This window comes from Aythya fuligula, chromosome 3 (assembly GCF_009819795.1).
Source record: "Aythya fuligula isolate bAytFul2 chromosome 3, bAytFul2.pri, whole genome shotgun sequence".
Classification (NCBI taxonomy): Eukaryota; Metazoa; Chordata; class Aves; order Anseriformes; family Anatidae; genus Aythya; species Aythya fuligula.
Window position 1 is genome coordinate 52,695,491 of NC_045561.1, and position 16,461 is coordinate 52,711,951.

The window sequence follows — 16,461 nt, forward strand, 5'->3', positions numbered from 1 at the left end:
GGTCTGGGTCAATTTCTGTATCACAGAGATTATAGAGGAGACTATGTAAGAAAACACACGTCAAGGGGGATATGACAGAGCCTTTCTAACAAATGATCAACCTGAGTACAATTATTCACTGTTCCTTATAATCATAGGAGCAAGGAGGCATCAAATGAAATTATTCTGTAGCAGGTTAAAACAAATAAGAGGGGTTAATAATTTACGCAGAACAGAGGTCTGCTGTAGAATTTATTTCTATGGGAAACTAGATGCCAAAAGTTTAGGTGAGTTACAGAAGTCACTTCAGAAAATCATATGGCAAGGTAATAAAAGAAAATTCCATCAAGGGCTACAAAAACCAGGAAGTCCCTAAACTGCAGATTGTCAGAAGTTGTGAGTTTTGTTGGGGTAAACATGAGGAAGTGGATGTTCACTTCTTTTATCCTTTCCTTCTAGCATCCACTACAGCATCCTGAGGTAGGATGCTGAACTAAATGGACCTTTGGTCTGTAATAGTGTAGCAAATCCTATATTGTGCCTTTGTCACAAGCAGAAGAAAACAGCAGCAAAACATCCTCCTGTTTCTTTCCATTAAAGGCACTTCTGCCCTTTTGCTGTATGGAATGAACACATTGCAAAGTATCTTTGTAAAAGCATGAGCACTCGTTCATCTTTGCTCCAAATATCCACTTACATGTATTTTTAAATGTACTGGAGCAAATAGCCTCTGATTTTAGATTGGAGCTAGAGGGCTGATTCAAGTGAAAATAACACAGATACACAGATGAATGGTCACTCCAAAGAGACTGAACTCTGTATGTAACAGGATGCACAGGCTCTGAGCACTGCAGGTCAATTTCTTTTTCTTTCAACATTGACTGTGTTCATGAAAATAAGAAGTAAAGACTTAATGTTTTTCAAGACACTGAAAATTTTAAGCTATTTTTGAAACTGTCTTTAATTCTTTGACTTTCCAAACCAACACATTGTTCAGGAACAGACAGGCAACCATAATTACTGAGCCTTTTTTTTTTTTTCATCAAAATTTTGACACACCAGTTAAAAGGTGAGGTAGAATTCAAGGCTTATGATTTCAGATTTACAGAATATATATATTTTAACAACTAAGAAGTAATAAAACTCCCCCCCCCCCCTTTTTCTTCCTGAATGAAAAGAACTACAATATCAAAAGTACGAGCAGAAAAAGTCCCAACACTTTGAACACAATATATAAAACGTTCATCATGAAGTCTCTCACATACAAGTTTCAGGGGTGAAATTTTCTTATTTAGTTATGATTTTGATAGGGTAAATATATCTTGAATGTACTATTCTTTCATCTTCCCCCTCACAAGGTGTCCAATCAAATCAGGGAATTATTCAATTTTATTTTATTTTTGTGCATGTGAAATGTTTAAATTGTGCCTCTTGGCAGAAATCCTCTCCCAGAAGTTTGCATGTTCCCAGTACTTGGCTCTTTCCATTCTCATTGTTTACCTGTGGTGGATATGGAACCAAATATACTACAGGACATACCATGAACAGCTGCAGCAACAGCACCAACAAAAGCAACATGTGTTGTTGGGCCTTTGGTTTCCAGGTGCTTGAGACACAGCTGATGTTCCTTCATTTTGTGACTGCTGCCTCTTTCTCATTTCAGCTACTTCAGTGCCCAAGTGGCTATAAGAACACAGACATAAGAGATGTACAGAATTACTACAGACCGTCATAAAGTACATTCACATTTCTACAATAACCTCTAATTCTACTGGTTCTCACAGCTTGTGGCAATGAAAGCACATGGCCATCAACTTTGGTGGCCAAGTCATAGTTCTCCTGTGATAAAAGCAGTTTCCAGAAGACCACATTTTGGTGACAAGTTTATGCTACTGTGCTTTCAAATCACATCTATTATCACTTTGAGTGGACTAACAGGACTGTTATTACCATGCTGAACACCAAGCTACACAGCTTGGATAGCACTTGGTAAGGACTGAGTCGTTCATTACCATATGACTATCACTGCTTTTTCCGTTTTACTAAAAATATGGCAAAATGGTTATATACTTCAAACATGAGCTGGAAAGTGATCTTTATTTTTTAAGCCAGTACTGACTTCGTTGGTCAATGTTGGACCAGAGAAATCAATATAAGTGTTGTAAAAGTCATGGGCAGCAATAGCTGTCTGTAAATAACAAGCCAAGATTACTATGTGTCGTAACTGAGATGTTTGCTACTTGAGAGCTATTTTCTGTAAATAATAGGAATAATATTTATTTACAAAATACTTTTTCAGCTTTGGGACTATTTTCTGGTGACAGATTTTCTTTTGCTCATTGCCAGTCCTTCCTAAATTTTATTAGGCCAAGATATTTTTCTTTCCAGTGACTTGCACTATGCAGCTAGAAGTAATATTCCATGCATTACTTAGTTTTCAAAAGAAGCTATAACTTTACTGCCAGGTTATGTTATTTAGGAAGGTTTAGATGCCAGAGTCCTTCTAATGGTTCATGTCTTCCTTGTACAACTATTGTTTTCCCAGAATAAGAGTAAATGCAAATTAGAATAAATTTGGTACTTCTGTCTCTGAAAAAGTGCAAACATTTCAGTATGGAGAGTGTTAAAGTGTTAAACAGAAGTTTAACAGTGTTAAACAGAAGTGGATTGAAGAGGGCCTGGTATGAGCAGCACATTCTCTGCTCTTTGCCCTCAGGCCTCCTGTTGCAGCCAGGAGTGCTGTGGAAAGTCAGGCTCTGGTTAATTTGCCACCTGTGTACATGATGCACAGGTAATGGAGAGATGTCTGTACTCCCTCTACATGCATTCAAAGAGCAGCTTTAAGAATTTGCATTTTACATGATTTCTAAAACTCCTGAATTTCTTCTGTAAAAGTGTACTTATAGATAAGTTACACACAACACCTTGTAGCAAGAACATTAAGTCTCAGAGCTTGAACCCATGCTGCAAAACTCAGGGTTGGTGCTCATTTTAGTGTCTTGTGCAGCTAACTTTTTGGTATATGTTGAAAAACTGAGTCATTTCAGTGTTTTGGTTAAACTGAACAATGAACAGCCATTTTATATTTGTTTCACATAAAATGGTTTTGATTTAAGTGGAATTAAATTCCCACCACTTTGGGGATTTTCAGGAATACTTTCAGAATTTAAATACCTGTTTATGCCATTGATATTACTTCTTATGGTTTATAGTTGCTGAATTCTTGAAGATTAGAATTACATTTAAATATATATATCTATAATCTATTGTAAATATGTTGTTAACATGGAATACTTTGATAAAATTGAAAGAATGACCATATTTCTACAGTAGATAGGAAGGAAAGGAAAGTTGCAGCATAATGTGTAGCTTAGACAGTGACAGCATGGAGCCACTTTCTCCAAATTACAGTGCTGAACTTCTGCTGACTATGCATGATGTAGTTAAATTATTTCATAAATAGCTGTGCCATGCTGTGAATAGTACTTACTTCAGCAGGTGCAATGACTATGGGTAAAGAAATTAAAGCCAGATATTTTCACAGGGAACATTTGCTTCTTACAAAATAGAGATTCTTAAAATATTTCTACATAATCATAAAATGTATTAGTTTCAGAAACCAGTGAGATTACCCATATTTAGACATTTATAGGGCTGTAATATTGAAATGAAAGCAGCCCATGTGATCAATCTCTATACCTGATATCATGCATTTTTTACACAATTTTAGCTACATATATAAAATATACTATTACCTTTGTTTAAAAAATGGCTAGAATCTCTTTCACTATAAATACAAGTTGGCAGGATAAAGGTTAGCCATGCAGACATAGTGATGACTGTTGTGACTTTTTTGTACTTTCACAATAACTAACACAGCACAAGATGCTGCTGCTACTAAGATAGATGACCCTCTGCCTTTGCTTCTGCTGAGCTCACAGCCTCTCATTCCCTTGCTTGAGCTGTCCCATTCTCTGTGCAGGCAGCAGCATTTGTGCAGGCAAATTCACTTGGTGAATTGGATAAAACAGTAGACATGATTAAAAATTAATATAAAGGGGGTGGGAAATAAATTTAACTTTGTTCAGGTCCAAGTTTTGTTCACCTTGGGAAGATGTGAATACCTGGGGTGGAGCAAGGAAGGAAACAGAGCAGTACAGCACAAACATAAAGAAGGGGAAGTGAGAGTGGGGACTGCTGCTGACAGTCCTTGCTTATGCTGACATGAAATTATGGTGAAACTGATGGGAGATGTTCTGCTGCATAAAGGTAAAATCCATAACTTTAATTCCCAGTTCACAACCATGTCTGGGGACAGAGGCAGAAATGTGATTTCACAGGAGTGGTTCAGTGTCCCCAGCCCTGCCCAGCAACATCTACCATTGAAACTTCTTCAGTGTTCACCATTTGATATGGACTGCAATGGCCAACCTTGTCAGAGATTTGCAACTCTGGCAGTATATGGTAACAACACAAGAGCTGTGAGGAAATGTGCCTTCACTGCAGACTATTTCAGGAGGCATGGTTTCCTCCAAGGCTACTCATAGCCTACAGACTAGCCAGTCACTAGAATGATACTACGTGCTTTACTATGCTCTGGCTCTGCTCTGGAGTTTGAGGAGGGACATGACCCATCCTGTTCCTTACCATGCAGTCTCCAATCTGAAGTCTATGAGAAATACAAGAAATCCACCCTGCTGTGCAAAACAATAATATGTTTACTGAGGATGAACGAGGATAGGTGGAAACTTTAGTTTCATGCTGATTTTATTTTAATGTTCCAGGTTGAATTTGCGAATATCAGATGTCATCTATGGAAAACTGTAATTGATTCTGTTAGATTACTTAGGATTCAGAAACAGGAACATCCTAATTCTTGGCTGTATTGACAGACTGAACCACAGATAGAGGATTTATATTTGGCGCCTTGGTCCAAGGTATGAAAAAGGAATTTAGAATCTTTAATTCAGCAATTAAGTCTAATGAGATAAACTGTTTTTCTGAAACCAAGTGTGAAAGTTAGTGCATAACTACAAAGGAGTAGAATACTGTGAAAAGATATTGAGCACACCTTATAGGATAGTAATACAAAATGTATCTACTATCCCCAAGACTTTTACCTTTTAGGTTTTTCAACATTTTCATTCTTCTCTAGCTTGACAATAATACCTGGTTGTGAAGGTGGACCTTTGTCCAGTAGAAGTATTATTTTTCCTTGATACTCTATATGATCTCTCAGACCATCATAACACAGGTTGAAGTTTCCTCTGCCAGTTTTACATCTGATTCTTTGCCTCCATTTCATGGCATAGTTTACTACTATTGTTATGATTTACCTTTGTGTTGATCAGAAATCAGAATAGTATTCTATTTTGCTTGACTGACTCATTCTATTGGGGGTAAATAGGTATTATGGCCCTCTGAGCAATACCATAATCATGGAGGATTTAATTCTGCGCATCTGCTTCCCCTACCCTGCAGCTGAGGAAAGGAACCCCAGGGTATAGCAACTGTTTATTATACTTGTTACAGACAGGTAGTTCATATAAACTGCAAAGCAAGAATATTTCTATAGCCCTATGAACATCCTCAATGCTCCAGTGTAAGAGAAATATGAAAACTAAAAAACCCTTAGAAATTTTAAGTTTGGCGTAAGGCTTCCTGTCAGTTGTGGAACCATTGGCATAAGGATCTATTTCTGTTTATATGGTGTAATTACTACTTATTCCACTGGGTACTCAGGAGTAATTATTCGAGAAATTCCCTTGTGCACAGAAAGAGTATCTTAGGAAGAGAGCTCAAAAAGGAATAGCTGACAGAACATTTGGTTTATTACATTTATACCCGGGCAGTTCTATTGAATACTAACTGCAGTAATTTCAAACTCTACACAGTGCTTCTTGAAGATGAAAAGAAGGCAATTTCTGAATGTTTCCACCTCCCTATTCCTCCATCTTCTGTAGAACTTATGCTAAGCTTTCCGAATGGTTCCCCAAGAAAGTCCCAAGGTGTTCAACGCAGCACAGAACACAGTCTACATTATTTCAGTGACTGTAGTGAAGTCTATTTTCTGATTAAATAAGAATATATATATATATATTTATTTTCTTCTCTGACCTCAAAAGCCTGACATTAGTACCTGAAAATTACCTGAACTTTACTTTTGGCACTAACACATCCAGCCCTCTCTGCTAGTGTTGCAGCTTTCCCCTGCATATGACCCTCCTATAAGCATTTCTAATCTGAGGATTGAGAGGGCATACCATGGAGCGGTTCAGATGCTGGGAAGTCATAGAAGCATCTTGAAACTCCATTAGGGACAGATATTTTTTGATCATATCTTCTTGAGCCATTCCCTAATGTCTGTTTGGAAAAAGAGATATCATATAAGGGTGCAGATAAACACACACCATCATTTTCTACAGCAGGCAAGTGGTATTATGTCTTTTGTTGCAGGTAGGACACATAATGACTTAGCTTTCAGGACAGAATTGGAACAGAATCAGTTAGAGCAATCTGTCTTTTGTCAAACTTCTTCAATGGAAGAGAAAAAAAATCACGTTTCATCAGAAAGAAGCAGTCAATGACTTCAGGATATTGAAGGTGATTTACTCTGCAGGCTAGTAACCTAGCCATTAAAATACTTTCTTTGGGTGATCTAGCACATCAACTCTTCTGCATTGCTTTGCTTCTTTTAACGTTGATGATAAAGCACCAAAAGCTCAGCTGCATAGCTTGCATGAATTTAAACTTTTTATCAGTTTATACTAGCCCCAGATGCAACTCTACTGATGCTCACAGATGCTTGTGTTGTTCCTGAGATGCAAGAACAACCACCACACAGCAACAGCCTTTTATTTCTGCTGTCTTTATACTAGAGTGTCTTCAGTGTGCCACAAGCTAAATGAAGATAGACTGGAAGATTTTATTGAATGACTGTGAACTATAAAGTTTTTCATACACCTCTGGCAATATTGGCTGAATAGTGAAGTCAAGACAGAAGAGACATGAACATCCTTTGAAGTGCCCCTCACCACCTATACAATCTTCATAGAGCAATGGCAATCATACTCTACCCAAGAGAAACCTTGACATGAATACATTCTCTACTTTGCCACTGGGTCATGATAACCACTCAATATTTCACAAATAAATGAATATAAAGTAATAGAGAAGGATAAGCTTACCAGAAGGAGAAGTGTAATTGAATTACCGTGGGCTCCATTTACTTATTCCAAGGTATTTGTAGTCTATTAAAAGACAATTAGAAGTTATTGGTAAAAATGGAACTTTAATTGCTTTGAAAATGCTTACTTGGAAAATGCCAATTAATTCCAGCACTATGGAAAGTTTGAAATGCTTGTATTGTTAAGAATGCTAATTTTTTGGAAGGAAAGATCAAACCAAGGGGAGGAGAATTGAAGACCCAAGTGCCTCCAGCAAAATATCTTGCTCTTCTATCAGTTACTGCAACTTAACAAGAAGCTTCAAGACCTGTACATCTTTTCTGTGCAGTTATCTTTCTCCTGCTCTGGCAATGTTTGACTCTTTCTAAAGTCTTTCAGAAGATCACAAACTGGACATTCTGTCCAGTGATGGAAGGAGAAGAAAAAGAAATTGTGTGGACACTTGGCAGAAAATTTTCAGACATTGTGCATTTTATTAGAATACAACACTGCTCCGTGAGTGTTCATTTAACCTGAAACTGTGCAATTTGGCTGAACATTCTAAAATTTTTGCCTTGTGCAGAGTAATATTCTTTTTATGACTTTGCCAGACAGCTTCTGTGCTCATAAAGGATGTCTGAGATTTCTTTTTATTGTTTTATGGTGAACTTAGTATGCTTAGGAAGCCCAGCTTAAATCTCTACAATCTCATCAAGTAGATATGCATTTGTACTTTTGAATCAGAGGTTACTGCTAAGAAACAAAACATTGAGCCTGACAGCAATGCATTATTGAAAAGTTTGAGATGCCTACATGTGGTTTTTTAAGGAACTGTTCTAAAATTATGATCAAGAGCACTCTACAGCCTTCAGGAACATTTTTATAAAAAGCAAAATGTAACACTCATCAGGAAACCTTTTATCTTTTTTAAGCATATTGCTTTTATTTATGTGTGTTTGAGAAACATCTGAGAATCTCATTTTATGCTATATATATATACCTATTGTTTGTGGCTAGCATGGTTGCCACTGATTTGGACACATCAAGCCACTACACTTTTGAAAACTGAAAAGATATTCTCCTCATAGAGAGGAAATACAGATTTTGACATATTGATAAATAATTAAAGAAGTGTTTGTTGAAGTCCATGACATTCCCCATAAAGGGGACACTAAGAAGACACTTGAGAACACGTACAGCTTTACTGCAAGCATTAGGGTTGTAATTTCCAAATAAGTTTCTCTATGCTTAAAGCCAGTTTTGTGTGTGAAAGAAAACAAAAATCAAAAACAAAAACATAAACAAACAAACAAACAAAAAAACCACACACACACACAAAAAAAAAAAAAAAAAAAAAAAAAAAAAACAGAAGTAATTTTTGGGGATATGTGAACTGCATAGATTCTCTACAGTCTTCAGCAGGAATTTAAGAAAAATCATAGGACCAGTACAAGCCTTGGTACCAAATGTAGGGGAAAAATATTTGCATGTACAAGGCAAGTATCCAACAAGCTTTAATGTTGGTTGACTACATTTTCTGCACATAAGACCATTCAGATAGATTTCCGTAGGCAGAAATGACAGCAATTTTGCATAAATGACTACAGCATTTAATCAAATAAATGCACAAAACTTTCATTTAGGGTGCATGTGCTACTACAGGCTGAAAAACAAAGAAGGCATTAAGGAAATGGTTTTAGGGTGAAAACAGATTTCATGAAATCACTTTGGACATGGTCCTAGTCTCTGAGGTGAAAAAAATCTACATTCTTCTCTGTAGAATGAACACTTGTGCTCTGTACTTCTTAATCACCTTTATTATTATTATTATTTAAAATTATCTTCAGAAATGGAAGTTGAAGCTTTAGATAGAAGTAGCCTCCAAAAGGGTTCTGTAGCATAGGTCTTTTGAAATAATGAGATTTGCTCATTGTGCTGACTTTAGGTTCACTGATTGACTTCTGAGGTATACTCTGACAGGATCTTTGTGTGCTTCAGCCTTCCTTGCCTCAGACACCCTCAAAAGAACAAAAATAAATAAAAAAATAAATAAATAAGTGAGAGATTAGTGTGACAGGGAGAAGGTATTTGGTTAACACAGAAAACAAAACAAAACAAAACAAAAACAAAAAAAAAAAAAACAAAAAAAAAAAACAGGGAAAGGAACAGAAAGTGGCATGTGGGAGAAACAAGTTTAGGCATGTAGCATTGCGCTGGATGGCTTGGAATAGTGGGAGAAGGTTAATACAAGCACAGCCTGTGGATAGGCTTGATGGGAGCCAGATGCAGCAAGTAGCTGCCAGTAAAAGGCAGCGGCAGATTATCCTCATGCTCTCCACATATCATAGCACCTGTGAACTTTATGACCACAGAACTAAGGACATATTTACCCTTGACAGGTAGTGCTCAGGCTGTGTGCATACACATCAGCTCCTGTGCCTCTTCCTGGTGCAGTTAGCATCCTCACTTCCCTCCAATCTATGCTACTTCTGTTGAACTTGTTGCAAGCTCCTGATATGTCTGGTCCTCCAGTTGGTGCTAATATTTGCTAACTTGAAGGAGAGGAGACTTCTACTTGGTACAGAGGACATGCTCTTTCCCACCATGCTGGCTTTTGGATCCACAGCAGTTAAAGCCTTGGCTCTTTCTACTGCACAGTGCTATTGGCATGGTTCTTGGTTCTACCTTGCTTGTTTTTCATTCATTTACCTTCTTACCACCTCCAGACAACAAATTTATGTTGCCTTTTCTGACTTCATCCTTACCTGTTAACCCTGTTTCAAGAGTTTCTGCAGGATATGTGTGAGGCTATTCTATTAGTAATGTTTCTATTACCACTCCACAGTTGCCTTTGTTTCCTTCTCCTTCACTCTCACCCCATGTCTGTAACTACTTTAAGTGACCTGTATCCATGGTAGCTTGGGATTTTGGTGTCTAGCCCTTGGTGTGGGTAACCGTTTGCTCACCTGCATAACAGGTCCAGATTTGTGGCAGTTCTATTTCTCCTCATTCCTACAGTTAAATCTCTGCCATGTCAAACTCTTCATTACGTTTGACTCTCATAGGCAGGTCTTGGCATATCAGTTTGTGCAGGGCTACAATTAACATCCAATAACGTACACAGGATAATTCAGCATGACACAGGAAGGATCCTTTCCATCCATTCTTTATCATCTGTCAATCTCTTGGTTATCTTTACTGCTGACGAGATCTTTTTGTGGTTTTGTTACTGTCTAGGTAAAGATGATTTGTACTAACTGATGCTAGGACTGGTGCTATGCCATGGGTGCAATAATATCATTGCGTGAGGTAAGAGGATAAAGCACTGAGTGCTTTGCAAGGAAAAAATTCTAATCACAGTTTTGACTGTGTATCTTCCAGACTGCTAACTCATTTTGGGGATATGAACTAACAGTAACTCATATAATTAAAGACACACAGATGTGTTCTTGAATTCTTCCAGGCTTGGCTGCAACTTACTTAGCACTTCTTCTTATTTAATTTTATGCTTTTATCAGGGCTATATAGGTCATTATTTTTCAGTTTAGGGAGATATATTGATTTTTACCTGAATGGCTCTGCTGCCATGACTTTTTTAGATTGTAACATTAGGATGAAATACACTGTCATTACCCCAATCTTTGCAATAAATTGTAATCAAATGTTCCTTGAATTTTGTGTTTTTAAAATTAGGGAATCTTGCATAATTTCAAAAATTGCCATGGTTCTTATAAGTTCTCATGCCAATTATCTTCTTGTCTTGTAATGTGTCTGTTCTCTCTGTGTTCCTAGGTGCTAGGTAAAACAAACAGACAAACAAACAAAACCAAAACCCTCCTTTTTTTTTTTTCCTTCTCCCTGTTACTCAGTATCAGGCACTATTACTGACAAGAATGTCTCAGACTTTTTCCATCTCCCTTTTCTCCTCCCCTCCTCCCCACAAATAATATAGCAAAGCTTTGTCCTCATTTCCTCATCCCTTTCTGCAGAAGCAGCTGTTGATTCCACGGTTGGAGAATGTTTGTAGTCTGAACGCATGCATTTCCACTGGTCTCACTGTCTCCTGGTACTTCCTTTCTCTGTGTTGGATGCTGCTTTCCTGTTAGTCACACATCCCTCGTAGTGACTCTCACTTTACCATCTGCTGCTTCCAAGTTTCATGTCCTACATACAGGTCACATGAGGGGATTCCTTACTTATAAAAAGAATATGTCCCTTTTCCTTATCAACAGCATGATTTGTGGAGGTGCCAAAGTTTCAGGGAACACTGTGGCCACAGGATTCCTCACAGTTTCACCAGATCCCTGTAACTGATGCACTCACCCTTTCCACCCCAGGCTGCATGTCCCTGGTTGCTGGCTGGGCCCTCACTGTTGCAAGGGGATGCAGGAGCTGCTTGTCACAGCCACAGGGCAGTCATTTGGAGGAGCTTTTATCTGTCTTTTTGCTTTTGATGAGCAAGCAGCTTGTTCACCATAAATAAATAAATAAAATAAAATAAAATAAAATAAAATAAAATAAAATAAAATAAAATAAAATAAAATAAAATAAAATAAAATAAAATAAAATAAAATAAAATAAAATAAAATAATATAAAATATGGTCTGAAGTAAAAAGGGAAGCTGACAGCAGTAGGGAAATGGAAAGAAAATGAACAAATCTAGAAGGGACAATGTGGTTTTACCTGACTAAATCTTCGGTTAGAACCATTTTGGAGCAAGGAATGGAGTGGGTATCAGTTGGTTGGTTATGCGTCTTGTAAAGCCTAAACATTTTAATGGGAGACTTTTCTGGTATTTGCATGGAGATATAAAAAACATGTAGAGCTTTCAGCTTCTGTGTGCCTTGATATATATATATATATATATATATATATATATATATATATATATATATATAATATGTATATATATATACATATATATATATACACATATATATATATATGCAAAACAAACATTTCACCAACAACATTTACTTTAGTCAGAAAAGTAAAAATTCTGTCTACGTCTTGTGGAAAAGCTGAGGCACACCCCATGTCTGACACATCTCTGGGCAGTGGAAACCACCAGTCTAGGCCCTGAAGTTGTTCTGTTCTAAGAGGCACTTCATAGCTCTGCTGTGCTACCGACGGCCTGCACAGCAACACTAGGCAGATGCTGCTGCAGCAAGACTTGCTGCAGCTCATCTGTCAAGGCCACTAGACAGCACAGGAGACAGAAAGAGATTTGTGGAAAAAAAAGAGAAAGCAGAGTTCCAGGTGAAGCCCCTTGCCATTACAAGAGATGTCTAGAACTTATTCACTACCTTTTTTCATGAGAATAAGCAGGTTTTCTTTCCTCTCCCTTGCCCTTGTTTTATACCTTCCCTTGCTGGAAGGATTCCTATGTATAAAGGGGCAAGCTCCTTTGTGTGTCTCATCACTTGAGTATCTGCCTCAGCTGACTGAATCCTCAGTAGCTTCAGGCTTATTATCTTGCCTGGAAGGCTTTTCAGGAGCTACGCTGTCCTACTGCCACAAATTGCTGCTGGTACTTTATAAGTGGTGGTGTACACTTGTAGCACAATCTTTCTCCCTAAACATGGAGGTATGATGCAAGGGGAACAGAATAAATGTCTAAATCATACAGAGAGGGGCTAACAATCGTACAGGTTTCTCTAAGTACATAGAGATTCCCAAAATGCCAGACTGAGGCAGGGAGTTTGAGACATTCTGAAGTGAGTATGGGAAGTCCCTAAAGTAAGTTAACATGCTGTCTGTTGGGAGGGATATGAGGATGTACAGAGAATGGAAACAAAAGCAAGTATTATTTCTTCCCTCCTTTATCTTCCTATGGTCATTCATTTAATGTCAGTTTTAAAAATACAGATTCACAACCATTCCAGTAAACAAAGTTTTGTAATAAGCTGCCCATGTATTCTTTCATATTCACCAACAGAAACGAATAAATTATGTCTTCCTGCAGGACCTGATAGCTATTGAACTATGAAAGACTTGCATAATCCTTCAGAATGGAAACAAGCAAACAAAAATGATATAAAGATTTTCTTCCTTCTTTTTTTTTTTTTTTTTTTAACCTAAGAAACATGTCACTAATATACTCTTAACAAATAAATTCCTAATAAATCATTGCAATAAAAGCTCTCTTAGCTTTTGCACAAATACAATGCTAAAAACAATTTTTATTTTTTTTTTCTAGAAAAAAAAATATTATAATTTTTCTTCTTGGGAAAAGAATATTTGAACTTGGGAAACATGCTCCAAGAGTAAGTAATGCTCCATAAGTTATTTTTACTCCTCTTTCTTTGTATGATGTTGTTCTTGAACAGAACAACAGAACAGAACAACATCATACAAAGAGTTGTTGTTTCAGTTGTTGTTCTTGTTGTTCTTGTTGTTCTTAAGTGTGTGCTCAGGGAAGGCTGCAGTGTTAGTGAGTTTATTTCAAAGCTAAAAAAAAGAGAGAAAGAATTGCAAATCAATTGATGCTCTGAAAAGAGCAAAATATATTTAAAGGCAGGAAAACCTTTTGAAGACCACTTATAAGGGAATTACAAAAACGGGTTACATAAAATGTCTATTTTTAATACCTTATTTTTATAAAGTTTAAAGGCTGGAACTTGAAACTACTCAGCCATGGTATAACTTTCATGATTTATCATAATCCAAGTATACTCATTGTACTGGTATTAAAAAAATCTAACACTCAGACACAAGAGACAGAAAACATTCTATGGAAACTTGAAACCTTTGAAATCTCTGGGAACATGCAAATTTTGGTATGAAAGTGTCACGTCTAGCCAGATCTGTATATTTACAATCTCACTAGTCTTATGCTGGGCATTAGAACAGATTTACAATTACCAGCTATATTACTGTGCAGCAAGGCATTCAAGTAGCTCTTGTGCTTGAGTATGCAATGGGATAAAGTGAAACAATTTAATTTAGATAAATAGATCCCCAAAGATCTATCAGCAGACGAGACCTCTTGGAACACTGTCTTCACAGATCTCTGAACAGAGCTTGATGTGAATGCCTGCTATATCACCTCTCTCCCTACCAAAATCCTACTCGCTGGCAATGTAGTGTGTTTGATATCCTCTCATGTTTACTGCCACAGAGATTATAGGTTCCATGACAGAAGTTTATCAGCACCCTTATTTTTCCAGTATTACATATTGTTAAAAAAAAATGAGTAAAAGAACTGTTCCCTCTAGACAGTGAAATATGCTTAAGTAGTTTTCTGGATGAATTTTAGAAAATTATATTTACAACAATTAGAGGACAAGGTACCATTTTCATTATTTAAAAGATATGTGCAAGAGCTCTGGAATTAATTTTATTTACTGGAAAACTATCTCTGTTTTAAGTATTAGACAAGGTTGCTGCTTCAGGAGGATGTTTTCTAAGGCTGCATGTTGTGAATTAGATCCCTCTGATATTGTTACTCTTTCACTAAGAAAATATATATACATATATATTTAGTTTAGTCCAGATAAATAAATGAGACTATTCTTTGGGACAAAAGATGATCATTTAACACAGCTGTGCATCCTCAGATCTCTACTTGTTAGGAGGTGTGCAATTAAATGCAGTAATAAATAGGAACAGAGGCTTCACAGAGAGACACTGAACACAGTCCTTCTCAATAAAAAAGACCACTGCTTTGTTTCAAAAACTCTCAGACTAAATGATGCTTTCATCTTATGTTTTATATTTGACTCATGCCTCTTGCAAAGTTTTGGCATATTCAGTAAATGCACAACTGGAAAAGCAAAACTCAGCATTTCTTCCCAACACACTTGACACATGTCAGCATGCCTAATGCCAGTCTGCCAGTCCTTGCTTGTTCTAATAAACATCTCTTGAAGTGGCTTTATTCCACATTATAGACAAGAATGGAAAATCCCAACAAAGTTACTCAGCTATGTTTGGAGACAACTTGTGGAGAAGCATTGCCCAGAGGAGAAGTGGTGCCCAGAGGAGCTCACAGATGTGGAAACAAATGAGGCCACAAGATGTGGCAGGCATGGGCAGCACCCTCAGAGCAGTGGAGGCAGAGGTCTCTGGATGTATCTATTCTGAATGGAGGACAGCTGGTAAAGAAGAAGAAAAGATATAACAGATATTAGCCCTTACAGGAACACTATTTTTTTCCCTCTCAGTGATATTATGGGTATTATTTTTTCCATGTTTTGTTTAGCTTTTCTTTAATGTTCAGCTTGCATATTACTATCTGTTGCCTTTCTCTTCTCTTCAACTGACTTGTGCACCAGCATGCAACTAACAGCGGAGATTCCACATATTTGCAACTAATAATCTGGTCATTTTTCTATTCCAGCGCTGACTAGTAAACATTCTTCTGTGCATTTGGTCAGATCATCAATTTATGTTCATCAGCTTTTCCTGAAGTTTGCACAGTCTTTCTAATGGCATATTCCAGCTCAGCTCCTTCATTATTTTCCATGCTGGACAACCACACTTGTGTTGTTTGCAGTCTGCTGTATATTAGTTCTAAATGCTGTTGTAATTCAAGCCTGTTTTTAAAATGCATTTTATAATTTTCCTCACTGTCCACACTATCAAATTCCTGCTTTATATTCAAAATTTCAGGCAGGGGCACTTCATTTACCCATCAATAATCATATTGCTAAGTTAATTCTGGGTCTTTCATCAGGCTGAGCACCTTGCCTCAAATTGTGGTCTTAGTTTGTTTTTACAAGGACCTTCCCCAAATTACCTTTAAAAATTAAACCAGTCAATAACTCCATTTCACTTGCATATGTAATTTCTTGCTCAAAAACACATTGTTTCTGAGGCTCTTTTCAGTGTATTTTTCACACTTTGAACGTAGTCTCATGTTTAACCATCTCTACTTCAATAAGCAAAAATAATGAAAAATGTGAGATTCTTGAGTATCATCTACTTTCAGAAATACAAATGTTTCTGCTTGACTTCTTTTTCTGATAGCTCCGGTTCCTGCCAAAATGAAGGCATGTCTGAAACTTCTTCATCAGCCTTCCCCATTTCCAGTGTTTCAGTTCCCAGTGGAGGATAATCTGCTCCTTTCTTCTTCTGAAGCTGGGGTCATTGTTTCCACTGCTACTTTGGCTGCTCTGAACCAGCATCTGGATGCAATCAACATCCCCCATAAAGCCACTGCATGACCCACCCCCCTTACCCCTAGAGCTGAACGTGTGAGGGGCCTCCAGTGAAGCCATTGGGAATAAACTACCCCTGCAAGGGCTGAGATAAGTCCATAAGCAATTCTTACTGCAGGAGGCACATGGCAACACAAGGGAGAGTTGTTTTTTC

At 37.3% G+C, this 16,461-nt stretch overlaps 1 protein-coding gene across 4 annotated transcripts in view; it reads right to left on the reverse strand.

The window, feature by feature from the left end:
• The window catches only part of RGS17 (regulator of G protein signaling 17), a 74,004-nt gene that overhangs the window by 28,780 nt on the left and 28,763 nt on the right, over positions 1 to 16,461 (reverse strand). For 3 of the 4 annotated variants that reach the window (XM_032184005.1, XM_032184002.1, XM_032184004.1), the window contains exon 2: positions 1,519 to 1,662. In XM_032184005.1, the coding sequence (XP_032039896.1) occupies positions 1,519 to 1,637 (119 nt within the window). In that variant the 5' untranslated portion in view covers positions 1,638 to 1,662. Of the gene's footprint in view, positions 1 to 1,518; positions 1,663 to 6,242; positions 6,292 to 16,461 lie in introns of those variants that run through there. The other variant, XM_032184003.1, reaches the window with a different exon arrangement.